General features: G+C 38.2%; 2 protein-coding genes across 12 annotated transcripts in view; one reads left to right on the top strand and one right to left on the bottom strand.

Annotated features, from left to right (window-relative positions):
• PHF19 (PHD finger protein 19) overlaps positions 1 to 22,080 on the bottom strand; it is a 71,338-nt gene that overhangs the window by 24,062 nt on the left and 25,196 nt on the right. For 2 of the 4 annotated variants that reach the window (XM_074211702.1, XM_074211703.1), the window contains exons 12-15: positions 21,558 to 21,639; positions 19,652 to 19,737; positions 18,831 to 18,926; positions 3,622 to 18,534 (exon numbers count right to left, since the gene is read on the bottom strand). In XM_074211702.1, the coding sequence (XP_074067803.1) occupies positions 18,192 to 18,534; positions 18,831 to 18,926; positions 19,652 to 19,737; positions 21,558 to 21,639 (607 nt within the window). In that variant the 3' untranslated portion in view covers positions 3,622 to 18,191. Of the gene's footprint in view, positions 1 to 461; positions 3,595 to 3,621; positions 18,535 to 18,830; positions 18,927 to 19,651; positions 19,738 to 21,557; positions 21,640 to 22,080 lie in introns of those variants that run through there. The other 2 variants (XM_074211705.1, XM_074211704.1) reach the window with 2 other exon arrangements.
• LOC141505673 (protein CutA homolog) overlaps positions 1 to 22,080 on the top strand; it is a 77,708-nt gene that overhangs the window by 33,659 nt on the left and 21,969 nt on the right. The window contains exons 6-7 of one of the 8 annotated variants that reach the window (XR_012473660.1): positions 7,180 to 7,337; positions 11,733 to 17,340. Coding sequence is in view for 4 of the 8 variants with exons in the window: in XM_074211709.1 (XP_074067810.1) it covers positions 17,249 to 17,349 (101 nt within the window). In the remaining 4 variants the exon portion in view is untranslated. The other 7 variants (XR_012473662.1, XR_012473661.1, XR_012473663.1 and 4 more) reach the window with 7 other exon arrangements.

Genomic DNA, 22,080 nt, shown 5'->3' with positions numbered 1-22,080 from the left:
CTCTCAAAAGGCTTAGATGATGGTTAACATTTTTTAGCAATAAGATATTTTTACTGAAAGTATGCTCATTTTTTAGACATAATACTATTGCTCATTTAATATACTATAGTACAATGCAAACATACCTGTTATATGCCCTGGGAAAACAAAAAAATTCATGATTTGCTTTTATTGCTGTAGTTGCTTTATTGTGGTAACTGGAATTGAACCCACAATATTTCTGAGGTTTGCCTATATAAATATTTTTTTTAAAAGAGTTTTATTTCAGATTCCAGTTTTAGTCAAGTAAGAATTCCCATTTATTACTCAGTTGATCAAAGTTCTTTATTGATAAGGATCTTGACAGGAATATATATATATATATATATATATATATATATATATATATATATATATGCTTTGTCCAAAGTTAGCATTGGTTCCTTTCTGCTTCTGATGAAAATCAGTCCACTTTATGTAGTAATGGAACCCTTGATGGGATACCTGGCAGACACAGTATTTAGTCTTATAGTTTGATTTGGAGTCCTCAGCCAGCCAGCAGAAATTCTTCTTTGGTCTCAGAGCTTAGTTTTGGAATATGTCCAAAATATATGTCCAATGTTTAAAATACAGAAACCCTAGGGGCTAGTTGAAAATGCAGGGTTTTATACATTTTCTGATAGCATGGGCCAGTAAAACTTACCATTCAACTGTAAATCAGTCTTCTTCTGCATTCCAAAACATTTTTATCCCAGGGAAGCATTACTAATGAGGCCTCTCAAATGAGGGCAGGTTATTACAATCACTTTACAAACAAGCCAGTAAGAATATAGTTATCACAACCAATCAAATGTTAGCCCTTAAAGAATCATTGATTTGGGAATGGAGAAGATCTTAAAGATAAACTAGACCAACTACCTTATTTTACAGATGAGGAAACTTTACCATTAGAGTGGTGGAGCAATGTGGTCAAAGTCACACAAATTTAAAGTTAGTGTTGGAACTCAAATTCAATCTTCTAATCCCAAATTCTGTGCCCTTTGTACTATATGCCTTATTGTCTTTTGTACACTTAAGATTCAAAAAGGATTACATCACGGGGTGGCTAGGTCATGCAGTGGATAGAACACTGGGCTTGGAGTCAGTTGGCCCTAAGTTCAAATCCAGCATCAGAACTTTAATAATTACCTAGCTGTGTGACCTTAGACAAGTCACTTTAACCCCATTACCTTGCAAAAACCAAAAAAAAAAAAGAATTCCATCAGTCGTTATTCCCATTTGGCTTGGAGTGGGATCATCTGGACTAAATGTGTCATTTGAGTGCAAAAGAGGAGTAGTAATTTCAGGAAGTACCAGAGTGGTTGTCCATAAGTGGAGCAAACTGAATCATGAAACAAAGAAAGTCCAACAAAAGGTATATTTTATTGATAATTCCCCATAGTCAGTTATACCCTTTTAATAATTTCTCCAGTGAGGTCAATCTAAAACCATGAAAATTAAACTAGGGAGACTATAAAAAAAATATTAGAAAGGGGCAAGGGGAAAAGAAGGGACAAAATCAGGTGCTGCTCCAAATATATGCAAGATTACTTTGGGCAGGTTGAGAGTAATTTAAGTATACTTTTTTTTAATCTAGGGAAGAAATCCTTTAATTGTATTTCCTTTCAAAAATTGTATTTTGATGAACCAGTGGTCTCATTAATATGTAGAACAGAAGGCAAGAATGGGTGATGATCTGTGCCACAGGAGGGGATTGCCTCATTAATGAGAGGTCTTTGTGAGGTCTTTTAAATTGTGGAGATGACAATGGAACATACAGACTATTGCTTATGCTTTGCTCTTGGTATTTGATCAACTCAACTTCTTTTTGGATTATACATCTTTCTGATGACAACTTTTACACTATTTTATGTAATTCTTCATTCATAGTAGGCCCAAACCTCGTCATATGCAGCATGTTTTTTCATTGCCCTTTGGGCAATTTTAATTTTTTTTTGATACTATGATATTTTATGAATCACAAACATGCAATAATTTGGCAGGTTTTTTTGGGGGGACTTGCATACATGATGTCACTGGTAAAGGGAAATAAATTCCACTGAAGAAACTCCTACCAATGCCAGCCAGCCTCTGTTCTACAAAACAGTCTTTTTTTTCTTTTTATATAAATATTTTATTCGCTTTTCCTACTACATACAATGGTCATTTTTACCAATCTTCTTTTTTTGCAAGGTTTTGAGTTTTATAATTGTTCTCCCTCCCTCCCTCCTTTCCCTCCTGACAGAAAGCAATTCAATATAGGCTGAATATAGATTAAAACTGAATGTCTACAACATAGTCTTTAGAAAATAAGTGATTTGTCAGGGTTTACACAGGCAATATGTACCAGAGGCAAGAACTGAACCCAGTTCTTCCTGATTCTGAAGTCAACTCTCATTTTGTATATCATACTACTTCTCGATACTGCAGTCCTAGGAAAACTTTGATGTTAGAAATATGAGCCTTTATGTCAAGAAGTATGGGACATGAAAAGTATTGTAAATTTTAACAAATGTGGTTCAGTCCACTCTCTTCCTTCCATTCAATTCTGGGATTAGTTTTTGTTCAAATACTAGATTATCTCATACATACAGGCTTTGGTTTACTCAAAACAAAATCTGAAATATAGATTTTCTTTATCCACTTAATTTTTCCTGTGTAGATTATTGTTGAATTTCTTTAGGTGATTATGGAACTCATTTATAAAAGTTTTCAGCCTTCCAGGACTTGATGCCATAAACATAATTTCGTTTGTAAACAGAAACATCTATATCACCTCACCTTATAAGAAATTCTTCTTCTATTTCGACTCTGCAAAAATCATGCAAGGACCTGTGATTTCATTATCATGAGAATTCCCTCTGTTAAGAACAATTATAACCTATAACTTAATAAATAGTGAAGAATAATCTTTGAAAAAATTCACAAAGTACTTCACATAAAGAAATTTTGTCATGACTGTGTTCTATTGGTAATTTCTGATATTTTTACTGTTGGTCTTTCTAATTAAAATTTATTTGCAATTTTCATAAAGTCTCCTATGTTTTTTATAACTGACTTTTTTAATGACCAAAATGGAATCTATATCTTTTATCGAATATAATTTAGATCAACTGTGTCTAAGGTGGGAAAAATATCTGACTGTCCTTATTTCTTTAAATAATTAAATTTTTATAGCATCTTCATTTCCAAATATAGCTCCCTTTTCCCATTCAGAGAATCATCTCTTGTCAGAAATAATAAAAAAAATTAAGCAAAACTAAGCACATTATCTGAGTTTAACAGTATCTGCAAGGCACTATCTCCTTAGTCTCCTCATTTCTTCAAAGAAGGGAGGATGGAACATTTTCTTTTCTCTGAGGCCAACCTTGATCATCATTCTATTCAGTTCATTATACTGTTCAGTAAATAGTCATTTAGATCATTACACTATTGTTTCCTTTTTTCTGTTTCCATAGCAATATATTGTTTTCCTGGTTCTATTCACTTCATTTTGTATCAGTTCACATCTTCTTATGCATCACTGAATTCTTCATATTCATCATTTCATAAAATGCGGTATTGACTTCTATTCAGCTAAGAAAAGAAAGAAAAAGAGCCCATAATCCATAAATGGTTTCTGATGTAAAATATTCAAATAATAACTGTTTTAAAGTCCAAATTCGAATAGTAATTTCTTAAATTTGTTATTTCCACAGGGCCCTTCAAACCCTAAATTACTTTCTGTAAGACTCTTTGGATATAAATTGGCTACCATGTTTTTTCCAACAAGAATTTTCTTCTTGACCATCTTCTATCACTCTCCACCCCTCCACCCTGTCAACAGGAAAATAAATGATCAAATTTGGTTAGACTAACAGAGAGGAGTTTATTTTTGATCCCAGAGGTAAGAGGAAGCCATTGGAATTGTTGAATATAATCAAGACCAAAATGACAGCTTGATCCTCCCTCCATGCTATTTATACCTAACTCCTTTCCATATGCTCTATGAACCAGTAATACTGTTCTCCTTGTTGTTCCTTGTAGAAACACCTCCATCTCTCAACTTCATCTATTTTTCATTGACTGTCCCCCCATCTGGAAAGGTATTTCTACCTCCTGACTACTTTCAAGAACCAGTTACAATCTCATCTTCTGTCTGCAAGAAGTCTTTTTCAATCCATTAATGTTACTATCTTCTGAGGTTGTTTTCAATTTATGTTTGTTCATAGCTGTGTATATATTTTCTCCCCAATTAGATTGTAAGCTCTATGAGGACAGGGACTATTTTTGCTTTTTTTTTGTATCTGTAGTACTTTTGTACTTTTTGGCAAGTAAATAATAAATGTGGAGTAACAGAAATTTTTTTCCTTAATAAATCTGTACACTGGATGCATTGTTTATATGCATGTGAGATATGTCTGTGTGTGTGTGTGTGTGTGTGTGTGTGTGTGTGTGTGTGTATTACAGTGGGGAAAAATGACTGGAAAGAGGTAGGAAACAAGTATTTATTAAGAACTTACTATGTGCCTGTGCAAAGTACTAGAGATGCAAATACAAGCACCAAGACTGTCCCTGCTCTCAAGAAGCTTACATTCTAATGGAGGAAGATGATGGTTTTTGACCTTCATTCTTTTTTAAAATTTATTTATTTATTTTAAGGCAATGGGGTTAAGTGACTTGTCCAAGGTCACAAGGCAATTATTAAGTGTCTGAGGTCAGATTTGAACTCAGGTCCTCCTGACTCCAGGGCTGGTGCTCTATTCATTGTGCCACCCATCCTTCATTCTTGAAGAATATCTTGACATCAGGGAGGTGATACCATGACAAGCACATGTAAATGAATTTGAGTGAGGGGGACTGTGCTAAATTACCAGTCTCACTTTCTCCTCTGGAGTCATCTGGGTCCAGTGTTCAGATATGAATTAAGACAACTGGAGATGGCTCAGGATGTGAAAGGACACATAAAAGGGAATGGAGAAAGAGGAGGATGAGGGTGGGGTGGAGGTGAAGGTGCCCGGGGTGGGGGCATATTTTTGAAGACTGGAAGAACAGGAGTAGGGCATGGAGAGGACTTGTGGTTAGAAAAATCAGGTTCACATATCACTTCTGGTAACTTTCTTCCTACATAGTCTTAGACAAATTACTTAACCTCGTTGGGTTTCAATTTCACCATCTGTTAAGTGAGGGAATTGGACCACTTGTCCTCTGAGGTCTCATTGAGCTCATTACCTCTGATCCTTACTTGAACCAAGCTTGAAAATAACTAGTTCATCACATGGTTTACATGTAGATTTGAAAAGAAAAAATTTCCCAAAGTTTTTAGTTTTCTTTATATTGTCTTCTTTATTCCCTTTTGTTTGACTTTATTTTCTTTCTGTAATTATTTTAAATCTAATAAGAATTTAGTGTCTGAATGAGATTTCAAATCATTAAAGAAGGTTAAATAATTTCAACCACAAAATGAGGAGTAAATTTCTATGAGGAAAAAAAGGCTATTTCACTAATTGGTTGCACCTATCTGTTTAGGTTGCTATTCATCTGGATCATGCTAAACCCAAAGAGTTCAAACAATCACATTTTAAAAATATAGTAATTAACCTCTAGACAAAAGCAGTCTTATAGAAAAAAAATTAAGAACCATAAACTGGGAGATTAAAAGTCAGCGTGGAGAGTCCTTGGGTTCTCAGAAGTTCTCTGTCAAAGTCCAAAAACTACTTTAAATGTTTTTTGCCCAAAGAGTCCATGATTGGATCCCAGATATATCTACTTGTGAGGTCAATGTTAACCCAAACTGATCTGCACCACAACATCTTTGCTTGTAATAGTCTAGACTGGTGCTGTGGGAGTGTGGAAGGTTAAATAACACTTCTCCTGTTCTACCTGTATCCTGATCCACTAAAACATAACAGAAAAGATAGTAGAAATAGCACAAAGAAACACAGAATGTCAACATTTGAAAGGCCATCAGATGTCATTTAATCCAACCTGTTCCTGTAAAGGAGTTTACAGCATCCCTGGAAAGTTCTCCAACCACAATTTGGAGACCTCCACCAAAGGGGAATCCTCTAGTTTTTGCCCAATAAAATTTTATTTACTTTTTATGAAGATCTGCCTTCTCTCCCTTCCACCACAGCCCCCCTCCCAATTGAAAAAGAAAAACTAAATCTCTCTTTCTGCATTTTTCTGCATATATGTATGTCTCAGTCTACACTATGAGTTCATCATCTCTCAGGAAGTGGGCAGCATGGTTTATTAAGAGGCCTCTGGAATTGTTTGTTTTTACATTATAGTTGCTATTGTATAAATTGTTCTCCCAGTTCTGCTTACTTTACCCTAAATTAGTTCAGACTGATCTTTCCAGATTTTTCTGAAAATATCTCCATCATTTATTTAAAAAAGAAATAGAATCCTTCACATTAATTTACCAACTTGTTCAGTCATTCCTCAATTGATAAGCATCCCAACACTTTCCAGTTCTTTGCATCACAAAAATAGTTGCTCTAATTTTTGTTGTTCATATAGTTGCTTTTCCTTTTTCTTAGGTCTGCTTGAATTTTAGACCTAATAGAACCCACTAGTTTCTGAGTGAATCTTTTCTACTTTTAGATAGCTCTAAAGATAAGCAAGTTTTCTGTTCCTAGTTTGGTCAAGCAAGATAAATCAAATACTTTTAGCACATGATAGTTCTTCAAGTACTTGAACCTAGGTGCCCTAGTTTCCAGTCTTTTCCAGGTTTTTAAACATCTTCAGTTTCTTCAGTTTTTTCCAACCGAACTCAGCCCATAGCTCCCTAGACTCCTTTGACCTCATCAGCTATCTAATGCTGGCAAACCCTCCATTTCCCACAATTAGTGAATTCATCCTAGAATCTCCATTGGAAGTAATATCCATGATAGCCATACTCATTTCTAACTTCATTCAATCTCTGGATTATTTTTCTACCTTGTCCCTGAGTGGGGACATTTTACCCTCTCCTTTTTCAGTTTCCTTTTTATGTGTTGTCTTCCCCCTTTGGAATGTAAGCTCCTTGAGTACAGGAAAGTCTTTTTGCTTATACTTATATTCCCAACACTTGCCACAGTGTCTGGCATTTTGTTCCTCAATTAGTAAACTATGCAGTAAATTATATGAATACTTAATAAATTCTATCACCTCTCTCTCCATTTATCTTCATTGTAGGTTTTCTAAGGTGTTCTTGCCCCCATTCCCTCTGACATGATGCAATAAGCTGAATGTGGTCTGAACAGGTAAATGCAGTGAAGCTATCAAGTCCCACTTTCCGAACATCATGGAGCTGTCTTGGTGACTGAGACCTTGGAGTTTTAGGGCTGTTCCAGGTATAGCTCTCTTTTGAGTAGAAAAGATTGCTGCATATGCACGTCTTCTGGGTGGGGGAAAGGTTTATTTTGTTAAGGCTCAGGATCTTGTGATATTTTTCTTATTAAAATAACTAGAGAAAGAAGGTCTCCTTCCCTTCCACTCCAGAATATGGAGGATTGATAAAAGTTTCTGCTAAGGATCATGACCACAAAGTACAAAGTGTATGAGAAAAAGCAAGCTGGCAACATGAATCAAGGAGAATACTCATTATGAATCAGATCTTGTGCTAATTTCTGTAAATGCAAATACAAAATGTGAGTGAACTATTTTTCTGACTTCAAGGAGTTATGACATAACATGGGGAGGCAACACATATAGGGCAGTGGTGTCTAGGAAAGGATGAAGTCATAGGAATGGTGAGTGGAATCATAGGGTATTGAAGAAGTAATTTTTTCAGAAGAAATAAATTTGAGTACTGTTCCCAGACCAGCAAGTGGAAAGTAAGAGGAGGAAAAGAGAGGATATAGTAACATGTCAAGAAAATGGTTAATGTATATTGCTTGGGCTTTCATGATGTAGTGATCTCTCACTACAAGGGAACCCAAAATGAGAACTGGAGGATTTGGAGATTTGGCAGAAAGATGATCTACATATTGGGTAAATGCATATTTGGAACTGGACAGCTTTTATTTAGTTTCGCAGAAAAAGGGAAAGCTAAAAAAGTTGTTCTATGAGCTCATGTAGAGATGCAGAAATATATATCTGTCCAGCACTAAGGGAAATGAACTTCCATTAGAATGTGAGTTCCTTGAGAGCAGCAATTAACTCTTTTGCTTTTCTTCCTGTCTGCAGTTTAGTATAGTGTCTGGCACATAGTAGGCATTTAACAAATGCTAATTGACTGTGAGTGTAGTAGCCTGATATTGCAGTGGAATTTCTCCCACAACCATTCAGTCCTTATAGGATTCATAGAAAACTACCCTGTTATTCAGACTGCTCTCAGAAAATAAATGGACTTTGGGGGCTATTGAATAAATGATCCTCTTCTAGTGAAATTTGCAGAATGATTTTTTTCCTCAATTTGCAAATTACGCAGGAACTATGTGGATATTTTTATTCTTTCTCTAAAGAATATGTGATATCAGGAAATGTCCCTCTAAATACCCTAATTGTTCAGAAATTCTAGAATATGGGGTTACCTTGAAGGAAATTTTAAAAGCTAGTACCCCTTAAGAAATCTCTACTCCTTGGCTATAAGGTAAATTGTTACTTAAAAATTTTAAAATATCCATTCTTGTATTTGTGAGATTTGAGTTTCAGGAACTCAAATACTCCCTCTTAGGCTATGTATAAACATATGTAGCTTCTCATATGCTTTTTCTGTACTTGGGGAGAAGAGGGGAAAAAAATTTTCCCTTAATCTCACTCTTATGGAAAAGGTAAAGAGGAAGTCTGAAGTACGTTCACTCATTCTTCACAAGATAGAATATATATTTGTACATAAACGTATGTGTATGTGTGTCTACATACCAACTAAATTATTTATTTTTAACTGCCAAGGGAGGGCTGGATTCCTTTGCTCTCCTCTGTCTTTCTTTGCTCTCCTCTGTCTTTCTGAATTCAAATCTGACCTCCAATACTTATTAACTATGTGATCCCGGGCAAGTCACTTAACCTTGTTGGCCTCAGTTTCCTCATCTGTAAAATGAGCTGATGAAGGAAATGGAAAACCACTCTAATATCTGCCGAGAAAATTTCAGACATGACTGAAAAATGACCGAGCAAAAAATAGTGAAAATAAAAAAAAAACTTTCAAAAGAAATTATAAATTAATAATAGTTCAAAATAAAAAAATCAAAATTGTTAAAAAAAAAATCTATGCTCCAACTTTCAAATGCCAATCAGCTTAGAAGTAGTCCAAGTTACCAAAGTATCAATCAAAGGAGTTTTCTTTGTAATCTCAGGAAGACATTACTGGATGCGCCCTTCAGAAGTCTTCATACAAAAAAGGCCATTCCCTATGATCTCAAATTGTTTAGGGAAATAATAGTGGATTCTCCTGATCAACATATATGTGTATGTGTGTGTATGCTTATATGTCTATAAATACATATCCATGTGTTATATACACAGATATACATGTATTTTATATACATACTGCTTTGTACATTTTTTCCCCAGGTCAAACATTTTTTATCCTAGGGCAGTACTATAAATATCCATGGCGGGAGTATGATACTTGACTCACTAACAACTCCTACTGCTTTCCTCTTTGGAGGGTGGGCATGAGAGCAATCTGGTGTATTTAACTGGGTTAGATGCAAGTCTTTTTGTTTTCTGTTGGGCTAGATAAAACCTATTCTAAATTCACTGGCTTGATAGCCTAAAAACTTGCAAAGGAACTGAGGGTTTCCCTCCCTCTCCTTTTAATTATAGAGACTTAAGCATGAACCACATTCTTTTTTTTTTTATCAAAAATCTAACTTTTTCTTATTTCTTCTCTAGGGTCAAACTTAGATCATATAATTACACAGCACAGAATTTGCTTTTTTCCTCCTTTCCATTTCCCTTGCTATTGTGTATATTATCTCTCTGGTTCTACTTTAATCTGAATCAGTTTGTGTGTCTTCTCACATTTCTCTGAAGTCTTCGCCATCATTTTCACATATTCATTTGATTCACTTTGTTAACTATTCCCAAATTAATGAGAATCTACTTTATTTCTACCTCTTTGAACTGAAAATGCTACTATGAATATTTTGTTATGTTAATCATGAGGTGATATGGATATTTTAGTCACTTTTAAAAAGTGTAATTCTGATTGTTGAAACTCCAGAGTTATTCTGATTTGCATTTCTCTTACCAGTTGTGATTTGGAGCAATATTTCAAATGGTTGCTTATAGTTTGTACTTCCTGAGAACTGTCTGTGCATATCTTTTGACTACTTACTCACTGGGAAACAGCAAAATGTCATATCCTAATGTATCCAGAGAAATCCAGGGAGGGGGGCATGAGCCAAATAGTATAATTAATGAGAAGCATTAAATATCAAATCTGATTCGCATCAACACAGAGCTTCTACAGCACTAATTTAAAAAAGGACAAAAAGTAGATTGACAAATTATTTGACAAAACTGAATGTCAACTAAGTCCAACTCATTTTGAATTTAAAATGGGAATTTTTTGTGCCTATTTTGAAAAATCTTTTTATCTTAAGGGTAATTGTGTACTAATGATTATATTAATAGATGCTTTAAAAGATGAATGATGAAAATAGAAACAAGCTAATAATGAGATCACTCCAAATAGAGATTTCTATAGCCAGTAGGAAGATTTGACGAAAGCCTGCTAACAGTTTCATCATTTAGCCTTCAAGACTAGAAGGGGAAAATCAGTTCAATATAAATATTTAATATAAATTCAGTTCAGTATAAATTTTTTGAAGTTCTTAAGAAAGGGCCCTTTCTGATCTTTGAAAGCTAGAGATACCCAAAAAAAGAAAACATGAAATAAAAATAAGTTTTTAAAAATAAGACTCTGTGGTATGTTAAAGTAATAAAATAGTCCAGTAAGAAGAGTATTAAGAAGATTAAAACTCAGAATGAGCTGAAGATGGAGATGATTAAAGATACAAAATGACTTTAGAGGGATTTTGCAGCAAGAAGATCAAAGAAAGGATAGAACCACTTCTCGCTGATAACAGTAACTTAAAAGGATGAGACCTTTGACTAGAACATGACTCTGGATGGGTATATCTTATCAAGAAGAAAAAAATAGGCAAAAGGTAGCATGAGAGGCCTTGTTCATTAAGTAGCAATACAATCTTGAGGAAATTCAGTAATCTAACTATAGAAGTATTATGGAAAGTATTTGGGTATAGATCAAGGATTTTCAAACAAATTCCTCTCCTGAATTTTCCTATTTATGTTCAGGTCGAATTTTGGCTTAATGTTAGGAAGATCTTCCCAACAATGAGAGCTATGCAAAAGTAGAATGGGCTATCTCAAGAGTTTTTCAAGAAGGGGATTGAATGATCATTTATTAGATATATTATAGTAGGGATTTATTTTGCATATGTGTTTATCTCTAAAGTGCCTTGAAACTTCTTTAAGTTGAAGCATGAAAGAAAATTATGAAGAGAAGTTTCTGGTTTTAAAAAAATAGCTATGTTTTATGCAAAGATCTCCTCAGTGAGAGATGACCCAAGATTTTAAAAAAGACTAAAATCATACACATTTCTCTTATTTGTGTGTATGCATCAATGTAGTTATGTGTAGCTATACAGAGAAATCTGGAGCCTGGGGATTTTTTGACTTGGCATCTGGAGGAGAAAGTAGTCACAAATTGCATCTCAAGAATCAAAAGAGCATGTTTATAATGAAAAGAAACTCTTAAGAAATTTTCTCCCTAGGAATGACCATCAGTTGGGGCATGGCTATTGTGCTATAAGAAATGATGAGCAGACAGATTTCAGAAAGGTCTGGAAAGACTTACATGAACTGATGAGTGAAGTGAGGAAAACACTGAACACAGCAACTGCAACATCACGATGATTATGTATGAATGACTTAGTTCTTCTAAGCAATACGATGATCCAAGACAATTCCAAAAGACTCATATTGGAAAACGATACCCACATCCAGAAAAAAAACCCTATAGAATCTGAATGTAGATCAAAGCATACTATTTACACCTTTGTTGTTGTTTTTTTTTAGTTTTTTCCTTTTGTTCTGTTTGTTTCTTCTTTCACAACATGACTAATATGGAAATATGTTTATATGATTGAACTATGTTTATATGATTGCATGTGTATGGCCTATGTAAAATTCTTGCTATCTTGGTGAGGGAGGAAAGGAGAAAAATTTGAAACTTAAAATCATATTTAAAAAATAAATTTTGAAAGTTATTTTTACATGTGATTGGAAAAACTAAAATATTATTTACAAAAAAAATAAACTCCCTAGAAAAGAAATTGAAACAAAGTAGATGCTCGTTAACCACAGATGCATGCATGCTAATGCATGCAATGGAATATTATTCTACTATAAGAAACAATGAATGAAGGAGTAAGAATGGGAAGGCTGATATGAACTACAACAGTAAAATAAACAGAACCAGGAAAATAATACATTGACATCAAAATTGAGACTTAAACTTATATTGTTATGATTTTCAAACCTGGCCTGGAATAAGAGATTTTTTTTTTAATGCACTTCTCTCCTTTTTTTTCTTGGCAAGGGTGAACCATGAGTATGAAATATTACAATTTCAGACTTTATTGATCTGTTGGTTAGTTTTGGCAAACTGCTTTCCTCTCCCTCTCCCACACAATCTTTTTATTTTGATAGCTCATTGGGTGTATGTGGGATGAGAAGAAGATATTTGGAAATTAAGATTAAAAAAATAAAAGGAAGTCCTTTTCCTTCTTCCCTAAAACTAGGATATTAGATGAGAGTAGCTTAATGTCAAAATTCACAACTGATGTAAACTTCTGAGGAATCCTGCCCTTGTTCTTTTTGGCCTAGACATGGGCAGATGGCTTAATATGAAATATCAGAAACATAAATTCTGTGGGAGGAAGGAGGAAAGGGAAAAGAAGGAAGGAGAGACAAAGAGAAGAAGGAGGGAAGAAGTAAAATATCTGAAGCCCAGGGACCCAAGAGAAAGAGATCCTATTGAGAGAATTGTACATTCTTGGGGAAGCACATTTAGGTACAGTCTTTTACACTATTTTTGCTACTCCTGATTGCCTCCCCTCCTTTCTCCTTGATACTTTCTATGTAAACATTTAACGTCTTGTCTACATCTCCTGTTGGGGGTTGTCATCTCTTATCTAAATATTACCTATCATTCAAAGTCCAGCTCAAGTACCACCTCATTTAGGAAAGCTTCCTTGAGGGAGGCAGCTAGGTGGCACAGTGGATAGAGCACCAGCCCTGGAGTCAGGAGTACTTGGGTTCAAATCTGACCTCAGACACTTAATAATTACCTAGCTGTGTGGCTTTGGGCAAGCCACTTAACCCCATTGCCTTGAAAAATAAAACAAAAAGCTTCCTTGATCATGATAGTCCACCATATTCTTGCCCTTATTACAAGTCAGAATTTTAAAGCATACTTGTGCTCTAGTTCAATAGTTAAGAACCTGTCTTGTATATGTGCTGCATTTTAAAATTTTATTTAAAGTGGTCCATATATATTAATCCTCATTTGCTAGATCAAGCACCTTTGTTTTTTTTACCACTTTATTATTCTTTATTCCTCCTTTGAATCCATAGGGCTCAGCATTGTGCTTTACTTCCTTTTCTTGGTATTTCACTGACAGACTCTTTGTGTTAGGATAGAATGCTGAGTGAGGAGGGGCTAATGAGAAAAGATAATGGGAGACTATCATTGGAAGGAAAGATGGTTCAATGGGGAAAGGACTGATTCTAGAATTAGAGGACCAGGGTTCCAATCCCATCTTTGCTTCATATTATCAATGGGCAAGTCACCTACCACCCTAGACCTGTTTCTTCACTGACAAAAGATGATTGAATTATATGACCTATGAGGTCCCTTCCAACTCTAACTCTGATCTTGAATCTCATTATTCTCTGGACCTGAGCAGATAGCCCAAAGATGATAGTGTAGCACATTTAAGAAAGAGGTTGATTGGGGTGAGTTAACAGATTGTAGGTTCTAAAGATGGAAAACAACTTTAGAGAACTTTCAATCCACTTATTTTACAAATGAGGAAACCAAGGTCCAAAGAGGTAAGATTGGATTGTCCAAGGTTGGGATTTGAACCAGTTTTCTTAATCTAAAGCTGGTATTTGTTCCATTATGACTCCCATTGTTCTGACTCCACATTTTCTTGGGATAGTCAAAGACCATGAAAACACTTCCCACCAGGTCAGGTTATCTGCTAGATACTCACTGCACATATGTAAATACTAACATAATAACATTCTGGGGGCATGGGGTAGGGAAGAGGGAGAGATAAGGAAAGGAAAAAAAAGGCAAAAACCAGACTTACTCATACTGGACTTCAAGCCAGACGAGAGTTTGCTTCATCTTTGACACCAACTGACCTTTGTCATTTACTTTATTCTCTGGTCTGTTTTCTCAACTTCAAAACGGGGGCAACTTATATGGCCTGTTTCATAGGTTTACTAGGATAGCTCTTCGCAAATCATGAACAATTAAGAGAAATGGGAAGTGTTATTGGTGATGGAGTTGAGAACTTTGGGTTAAGTGTTCCTCAGTCTGGGGATAGGGCAAGCAATAAGTCAGTCACTTTATTTTGCCTTTTTGGCATCTCCTTCAGCAAGGGAATCCCTTGCCTAAAGACCGATGTGGGAAAAAACAGGTGATTTTTACAAGGCAAGATTTTTAATTGTACATCAAACATTAATTACAACTTTAATATAAAATGTTGGTTATTAAAAGCAGCAACTTAGAATCATAAATCTTTTTAAAAGGTGCACAACAGAGTAGTTACAGAAACTATTACAACTAATGTTGAATACCCTCAGGAGTCCAATGAGAATGCCAAAGTTGGATCCAGCCCCTATAAAGAACTAAGGAAACTTCAGAGTGTCCAGACAGGGACCAAGAGACTCCCAGGGGTGGGAAATACACCTGCCTTTTGAGTAGAGTCCCTTAGTGAAGAGATTCTCAACCACCCTCATGTGACGAGTTTAGGGGACCCAAAGTGCCCAAAGCATGGAAAGAGATCTGGGAGAGGTGCTCAGTTTTCTCCCCAGATCACATGGCTCTTGGGATTGCCAGGAAATTGACTGGATTGTGAACAGTTAGGGACAGATACCATTATTTCCCATATTTTTAGCTGTCCCTTTATTCTCACAACTCCAAGGCATCCACAGTCAACGATTAAGTAGGCAGTATCTTTAAAGGGTTATTTGTCCTAAGGTGCTGGCATGGCCAGTGTCCTCAGTGACAGGACAGGACTCAGCTCAGAGGTGTGTCATTCTTGGGTAGATCCAAGGACCCAGGAAGCCCATTTATCACCACCACCTCCCACCTGAGATCTACAACAGAACTTCTAAACAACCCTACTGAACTCCCTGCTCCTTCACCCAGGCTTCATTAGTTTGGTGCAAGGCTGGATCTGGGGTCAGCTTGAACAGACATTTGCTTTAATTTGTAAATGCTATTCATGGGTCTGCTGAGTCAAGGGGAGAGGCCTTTACTCCATGGCTAGTTTCTTGGGGCCTAGAGAGACCGCCTAGCAGTATCTGAGTGGAAACTCACCAAGGCCTCAAGTCACGGTTACTCACGGAACACAACTTTTCTGGTTGAATGGGAGTCAGTGAAAAGTTAGCACTTTTTTTTTCTGTTGGGATGAGTAGAGTGAGGAATTCAATCTGAAAGGCACTGGTCAGTTCTGAGGTTTTTAAGTTTCAATTTAAGTCCCTCCCTGGGACCAGAGATGTTCTTTATAAGGCATGAGGACAGGGTTTAAGGCTTGGGGTCCAGCAAGGTAAAATATTGGAAATATCTTAAGACCTACTCAAACACCAGTTTGGCCACTTGTAATTGCTGTCCTTCACCCCATCCCTGATCTTTGAGTTTTCCAGAGTCAGCCCCATTTAGAGACCTAAGTCTACATAAGTGCTTCAAGTCCTGCCACCCATCTCCACCTCCAACTTCCCCAAACAGCATTTGGTAGAGCTGTGAGCATTCTACCCTATGAAGAACTATGTGCATCTGTTTTCCCTTCTCTGAGAGATGGTTTTGATTATTCACAAAAGCAGCAATAACAGGAAGTTCCCATTTTCTTCCAATATGGGTGATTCCTCTTCTAGGGAGAAGTATGGAGAAGGGGGTATAAAGGGAGCCTCCAGCTTGGTTACGACTTTCCTTTTGTGGTTGCTGTTGCTTATCAAGATAGCACTTCTCAGTCTGAGAAGATTAACTTATTTTCCACCCTCAATCCCTGTCCCCCCATCTCCTCAGCTCTCCTCTTAAGAGGATGGGGACAGTGCCAAGCACTGGGCTTCCTGTACAAATGATTGTCAAAGTTTCAGGAGAGAGGGATACCTCCTCTAGATGGAAGTGTAGCCATCCCTACTACCACTTTTAGGTTGTTAGTTTGGCATCTATTGACAGATCAGTGGTAGGGTTAAATACACAAATATACAATCAATACAGAAGGCTGTAGAGTGTGGAGAACATACTGCCTTTGAAGTCAGAAGACCTGGGTTTAAATTCCAGCTCTGATATTTATTATTTTTATGACTTTGGGCAAGTCACTTAGCAGAAGATTTAGAAATGGAAGAGAAAGGTCATTGAGGCCAACCTCTTCAATTTACAAGAGAAGGAAAATTAAGGCTCAGAGAGATTTAGTGACTTGCCCAAAGTCACCTGGGATATAATAGAAACAGGATTCAAACCTGTATCATATAGCTAAAAACTGGAAGAAAACCCAAGAGGTCTTCCAGTCTTACTTTACCACTGAGGAAACTGAGGTCAAGAAAAATTAGGTTTCTCATCCAAGATCACAGAGGCAGGATTTGAATCCAGGTCCTCTGATCCCAGAGTCAGCATTCTTTTAGATCCTTGAACTCCGAAGTCTAATGCTCTTCCCTTTACATCACCACTCCATTTTCTTATCTAGAAAAAAGTGAAGTTGAACTAATTGCCTTATGAGGTTTCTTTGAGATCTGAAGTCCCACAATCCTCATTATAGCATCCCTAACTCTAAAGACATATACATCCTATATCCACCTCCACCTCAGTTCTTCCTGTTCCAGGAGCTGACTAAACAGACTGTTCCCAGGAAAGGCTGTGCTTAAGGAACCTATGTGACTACCCCCAGGAAAGGAGAATTCTAATGTGTGTCTTAGGATCCCAGGAAGGGAAGAAGCTGGGTTGGGGGCACTGCCTTGGGTCAAATTCTTGTTTTCTCTCCTTCCCCTGATCCAGGGCTCCCACACAGAAAGCCCTTGGTGATGAAGTGATTTCTATCTCAGACTCACAGCAAAGTTTGGGGAGAAGATGGAGATTCTTAATACCATTCCATAAAGGTAAGAAATAAATATAATGGAAAAATTGACCCTTTCTGTTGTTCATCTGGGTGTGGGGTGGGGTGCAGGTCTCTCATCCAATAGAAGAGTTCCTATCCTACAAGTTGGGCAATATGAGGTTGTATTGATATCTTTCTCCTACCTATCTATATCCTACCACATTCACACTGGGTGGGGAAATGAGGGAGCTACAACAAGGTCTCCTTCAGACTCCATAGAGTCCAGATTTCCCTCCTCCCAACCTGAATTCCCTAGTATACTAAAGATACTCTGATGCCATGAGAATATCTCACCCAAGGTCAGGTCAGAGAAGGGCCTGAAGCAGCTGCCCTCTGTATGAAAATAATATAGCTTGGGGAAGGGTGGAGTGGTGGGAAGAAGACGACCAGAAAAGTAAAGGAAAAAAGACTTCTATCAAGGTATAGAAAGAAACACCTAGAATGGTAAAACACATAGGGAAAGAGACAAAGATTCATAGAGAAAAATGAACAGACCTCAAGAAAGAGTAAAATGGAACTAGGAAAGGAAACAAAAAACACGGAAAGGCAGAAATTTTTTTTTAAAAAAAACACAAAAGGGAGAGAATGTGAGAAGAGAGAAGTCAGTCCTATCTAGGAGCTCAGTCAAACATCATAGGAGCTTCTTAGCCTGGCAAAAAGACTTGGAATTCTACAGCTGAGCTTCACTACTTATTCCAAATTCCCTGGAAACCCCTGGGGATAGAGAGAGGCCCAAGAGCTTAGTAGGCCCCTGGGGTAGACTTCCCTCTTCTCTCCTTTGGTTCACAAGATTCTTTAAAGACTGTCTTCTTGCTCTTCCCCCTCCATATTTTCAACACTGGGTCAATATGGGGTAGTCCCCTCCCATTCCACCAGGTACTGAACCTTCCCTTCAGGGGTCACCCTTCGAGCAAGGACCTGGTACTTTTCACCACATGCCAGCCGCCCAGCTGCACCAAAGTAGTTGGTGATGGAGGACTTGAGGTGGGAAAGGGATGAATCGTCCTCACTGATGCTCTCAAAAGTGTGGCTATCAATGCCATCATCGGGTCTCTCAGGGCCCGAGCCCCCTTCGGCACTGCTGTCTGAGGTGCAGCGCCCACCAGGCTCTGCTGCCCGTCGCTTCGCCCCTAGGGATGTGTATGCTTTGGCTGCCAGCTTCCTCTTCCGGCTACCCACAGTCCGCCTGTCCAGGAGGGGCAGAAGGTGATGATGGGACTTTTAAGTGCTGATAGGGAACTGGATGGATCAAACTTGGGTATGGAGGGGTCATGACTGAGTGTTGGGGGACATATGCATACTTACTCCATACAGAAGCCAAGCCTATATAACCACTGCCCACCCTCAAGACTCTTAACCCCACCCTGGGAGGAAAGGGACAGCATAGATATTGGAACCTAAAGAGCACAGACCATGGGATCAATGCTGGGGAAAGCCAGGGCTTGGGACCGTTGTGCCAGAGTGGCTCCTACTGTTGCTCACCTGGACTCATAGGATAGGCTGGTGGAGGCTGAGCCAGATGTGCTGGCAGCGTCTGTGGAGTCCACATCTGAGAAAAAGGTTTGGCCTGAGCTGGCACTGAAAGAAAAAAGGAAGAGAAAGGTAACACCGTTCTTCTTCCAAAGAGGAGCTTAACCCTTTTGGTTTGGCCAAGCCAAGCCTGCTAGGGCATGCTACAACCGAAATCATAGAACATTACTCCCAGAATGACCTGGAAAATATAAGGGTATATTCATATATCATCTTGTTCATCTTTTTACAGAGGGGGAAGCGACTAGCCTAAAATCACAAGTTAGCAAGTCTTCTAACTCTCAAATCTTGTGTGCCTTCTAAAACTTCAAATTACTTCCCTTTTCTCTATTAAAATGGTTGCTCCTTCTCACCCTTCACTTCTACCACATGATATAGATTTGGAAAGAGAATTCCAGCTTTACTAGTTGTCTATGTGACCTTGGGCAAGTCATATCCCCTCTTTGTTCTCACTTTTAGAATGAAGGCATGGGACTAAGTGTTTTCGTCAGTTCCCTTCCAGTTCTAAATTCTCTGGTTTTTAGTCTTGTCTTTTTTTTCCTTTTTGTCAACTGGGCTAAGTGACTTACCCAAGATCACACAAAATCTGGACTCTATGGATGTCTGAGCCCGAATTTGAACTCAGGTTCTCCTGACTGCAGGGCCAGTGCTCTATCCACTGCGCCACCTAGCTACCCTTAGTCCTGCCTTTTGCAAAGACACTGATAACATGTTCCCTTCCTCCCTAAACTCTTCAATCTCATCTAATTGAATTGGGAATTATTCTCAATTACCTTTTTAAACTCTGAATCTCATCTAGAGTGAAGTCAAATATGCTGGCAAGGTGGTGGTTGGTACTCCAGGCTGAGGTGAAATCACTCTAAGGGGACAGAAGAAATATGAAGTCACTGAACATCTAGCAAATAATCTGTACCCATTCCCCACCCTCTTTTAGAAAGCCTTCCTCTTCTCTTCCTACCTTCCCCTTTCCAAAAGATCCTAAAGAATCCTGAACCCCAACAAAGATACAAATTCTAGGTGAATGGGAAATGTGTCCTCATCATCCCTTGGATGCTCTGCAACACCTCACTTAGGGCTGGAGCTCTTTTCAAGTGACTAACTTTCATGAGTGTAAGTTCCCTCATCTCTAAAATAGTTAGACTTCTCCCCACCTCATAGGATTGTTGCAGAGAAAAGCAAATTATGGACCTATAAGGGCTAGAGACATATGAGTTCTTATTATGGTCAGTACTTAATACTTGATTGGTTCAAGCTACTGATAGTGAAGAGATTAGATTTTGAGTCAGGAAACCTAGGTCCAAATCCTGACTCTGCCATTTGGTAGTGGTGTGACCTCTGGCATCACTTGCTCTCCCTTGAATCTTGCTTTCTTTATTTGAAATAGAGCAACTACCCTGGGATATTGTGATAGATCTTTTGTGAAAGTGCTATGTAAACATGGGACTCTTGGCTGTCCTCCTACGACCTGGTCTGACTTTTCCCAGATAAGCTCAACATATTTTCTCCTAGGCTTTTAGCATCATAAGGGCAGAGACAATATCTTTATTCTCTCTGCTGGAACCAGATTTAAGGAACAGGCTTCTGTACCTAATAGGCAGAGACTAAATACATGACCTGCTCTCAGGACCCCATAACCATCTGGGTAGTGAAGGCAAGATACCAGATTCAGACTGAAATGGACTTCATAAATAATGAAAAAAAAAACTGTGACTCAGGGAAATTAAATAACTTGCCTGATGCCACACAAATAGAAGTAGCAGAGACAGTACTTGAACCAAGTCCAGTGACCTTTCGAAGAGAATCAGGAGTTCCCAAATAGTAGCTTAACAATTCTCTCAGCACCATGACTCAAATAGCCCCGCTAAGCCAGGAGCACTCCAAGTTCTTCCCAGGCAGGCGAAGCCAGCCCACCCCTTGTGGCATCAATGCTCTCTCTGCCCCCCACCCCTTGGGTCTACAGGCCTAGGATGGCTCGGGACCTCTTGGCCTCCAGCTGCCTTGTCCTTTCCCTTAAGTCTGGTCCCCGGACATGGATGCCAGGGTTCAGGGATGAGAAGGTAATATTAGAACTGTCCTGAAACTGGTCCAGCACAGGTCCTAGGTCAGACTGGCATTGGCTCACTAGGTGACCTTGTATATACTAATTACTCTCTCTAGGTATCTCTTTTCTCATCCAAAAATAGAGATAATCCCTGCAATGCTTCTCAGACAAGGTTTATAGGTTCCAGAAGTTAGGGTTCAAATGGCCTTTTAAATAGCTGACCATTTAGACAAACTCCCTCCTTATATGGATTAGTAAATCAAAGTCAAAGAGAGGGCAAGGAGTTTCCCTGGGTCTTTGGAGACAATGAGTGACAGAGCCAGGGTTTCAACTCAGGTCTCCCAACTGCACATCCTGGTCTCTTCCCATCATTATACTACAAGTTTTTATGAGGATCTAATGGTATGGTCAACGTGTAAATGCCTGGAGAAGTATGAAATGCTGTATAAATGGAGTGGGTATTACTCTTGCTAAAGGTGCTAGAATTTTCTCCCATATGCGGCAAACTATATATAGTTACCAAAATTAAGGATGAGAGAACAGAAGCTATATTTCTTTTTTAAATAACATTTTGCTGATTTGTATAGACCCAGGAAAGTAAAAGTGTGGAGAGTAAAGACAGACAGTGAGAAACTAACACTGGGAATAGCATCTTCCAACAAAAATTTTGATCTTTTTCTTCTAACAACTCGCCTTTTCTGCTGTTCATGAGGCACCGAACTGTGGACACAGAAAAGGGAGAAAGAAAGAGAGTATGTCAGCCTCTTCCCTCTCCCCCAACACTTTGGGGAAGAGGGGGAAGGAATGGGAGTCTAATATGGGAAGACTGAGCAATTGGATATCCAAGAGAGGGGAGGCCAGGGAAGAGACTCAGCTCTTCACACCATGCAGAGAGAAGTGAGCACTGGTCAGAGGGAAAGGGACTACGGGCATGGAGGAAAGGTCAGGGGCTTGGGTCACAGGGGCTGGGTTCACAAGATTTTAGCAATGGGAAAGGACAGGGGCATGGCACCATGAAAGGTTGGGGCTGGATTAACAGAGAGGCTGTGATCATAGGGGTGAGAGAAAATAAGGACTGGCATCAGGATCAGAGGCAGGTGGAAGACAGGGACTAATGGGGTCATCCGGGCTGAAGGAGCTCAAACTCGTAAGATTCCATGA

Source organism: Macrotis lagotis, chromosome 1 (genome assembly GCF_037893015.1).
Source record: "Macrotis lagotis isolate mMagLag1 chromosome 1, bilby.v1.9.chrom.fasta, whole genome shotgun sequence".
Classification (NCBI taxonomy): Eukaryota; Metazoa; Chordata; class Mammalia; order Peramelemorphia; family Peramelidae; genus Macrotis; species Macrotis lagotis.
This window is presented reverse-complemented; position numbering and strand designations above follow the sequence as displayed.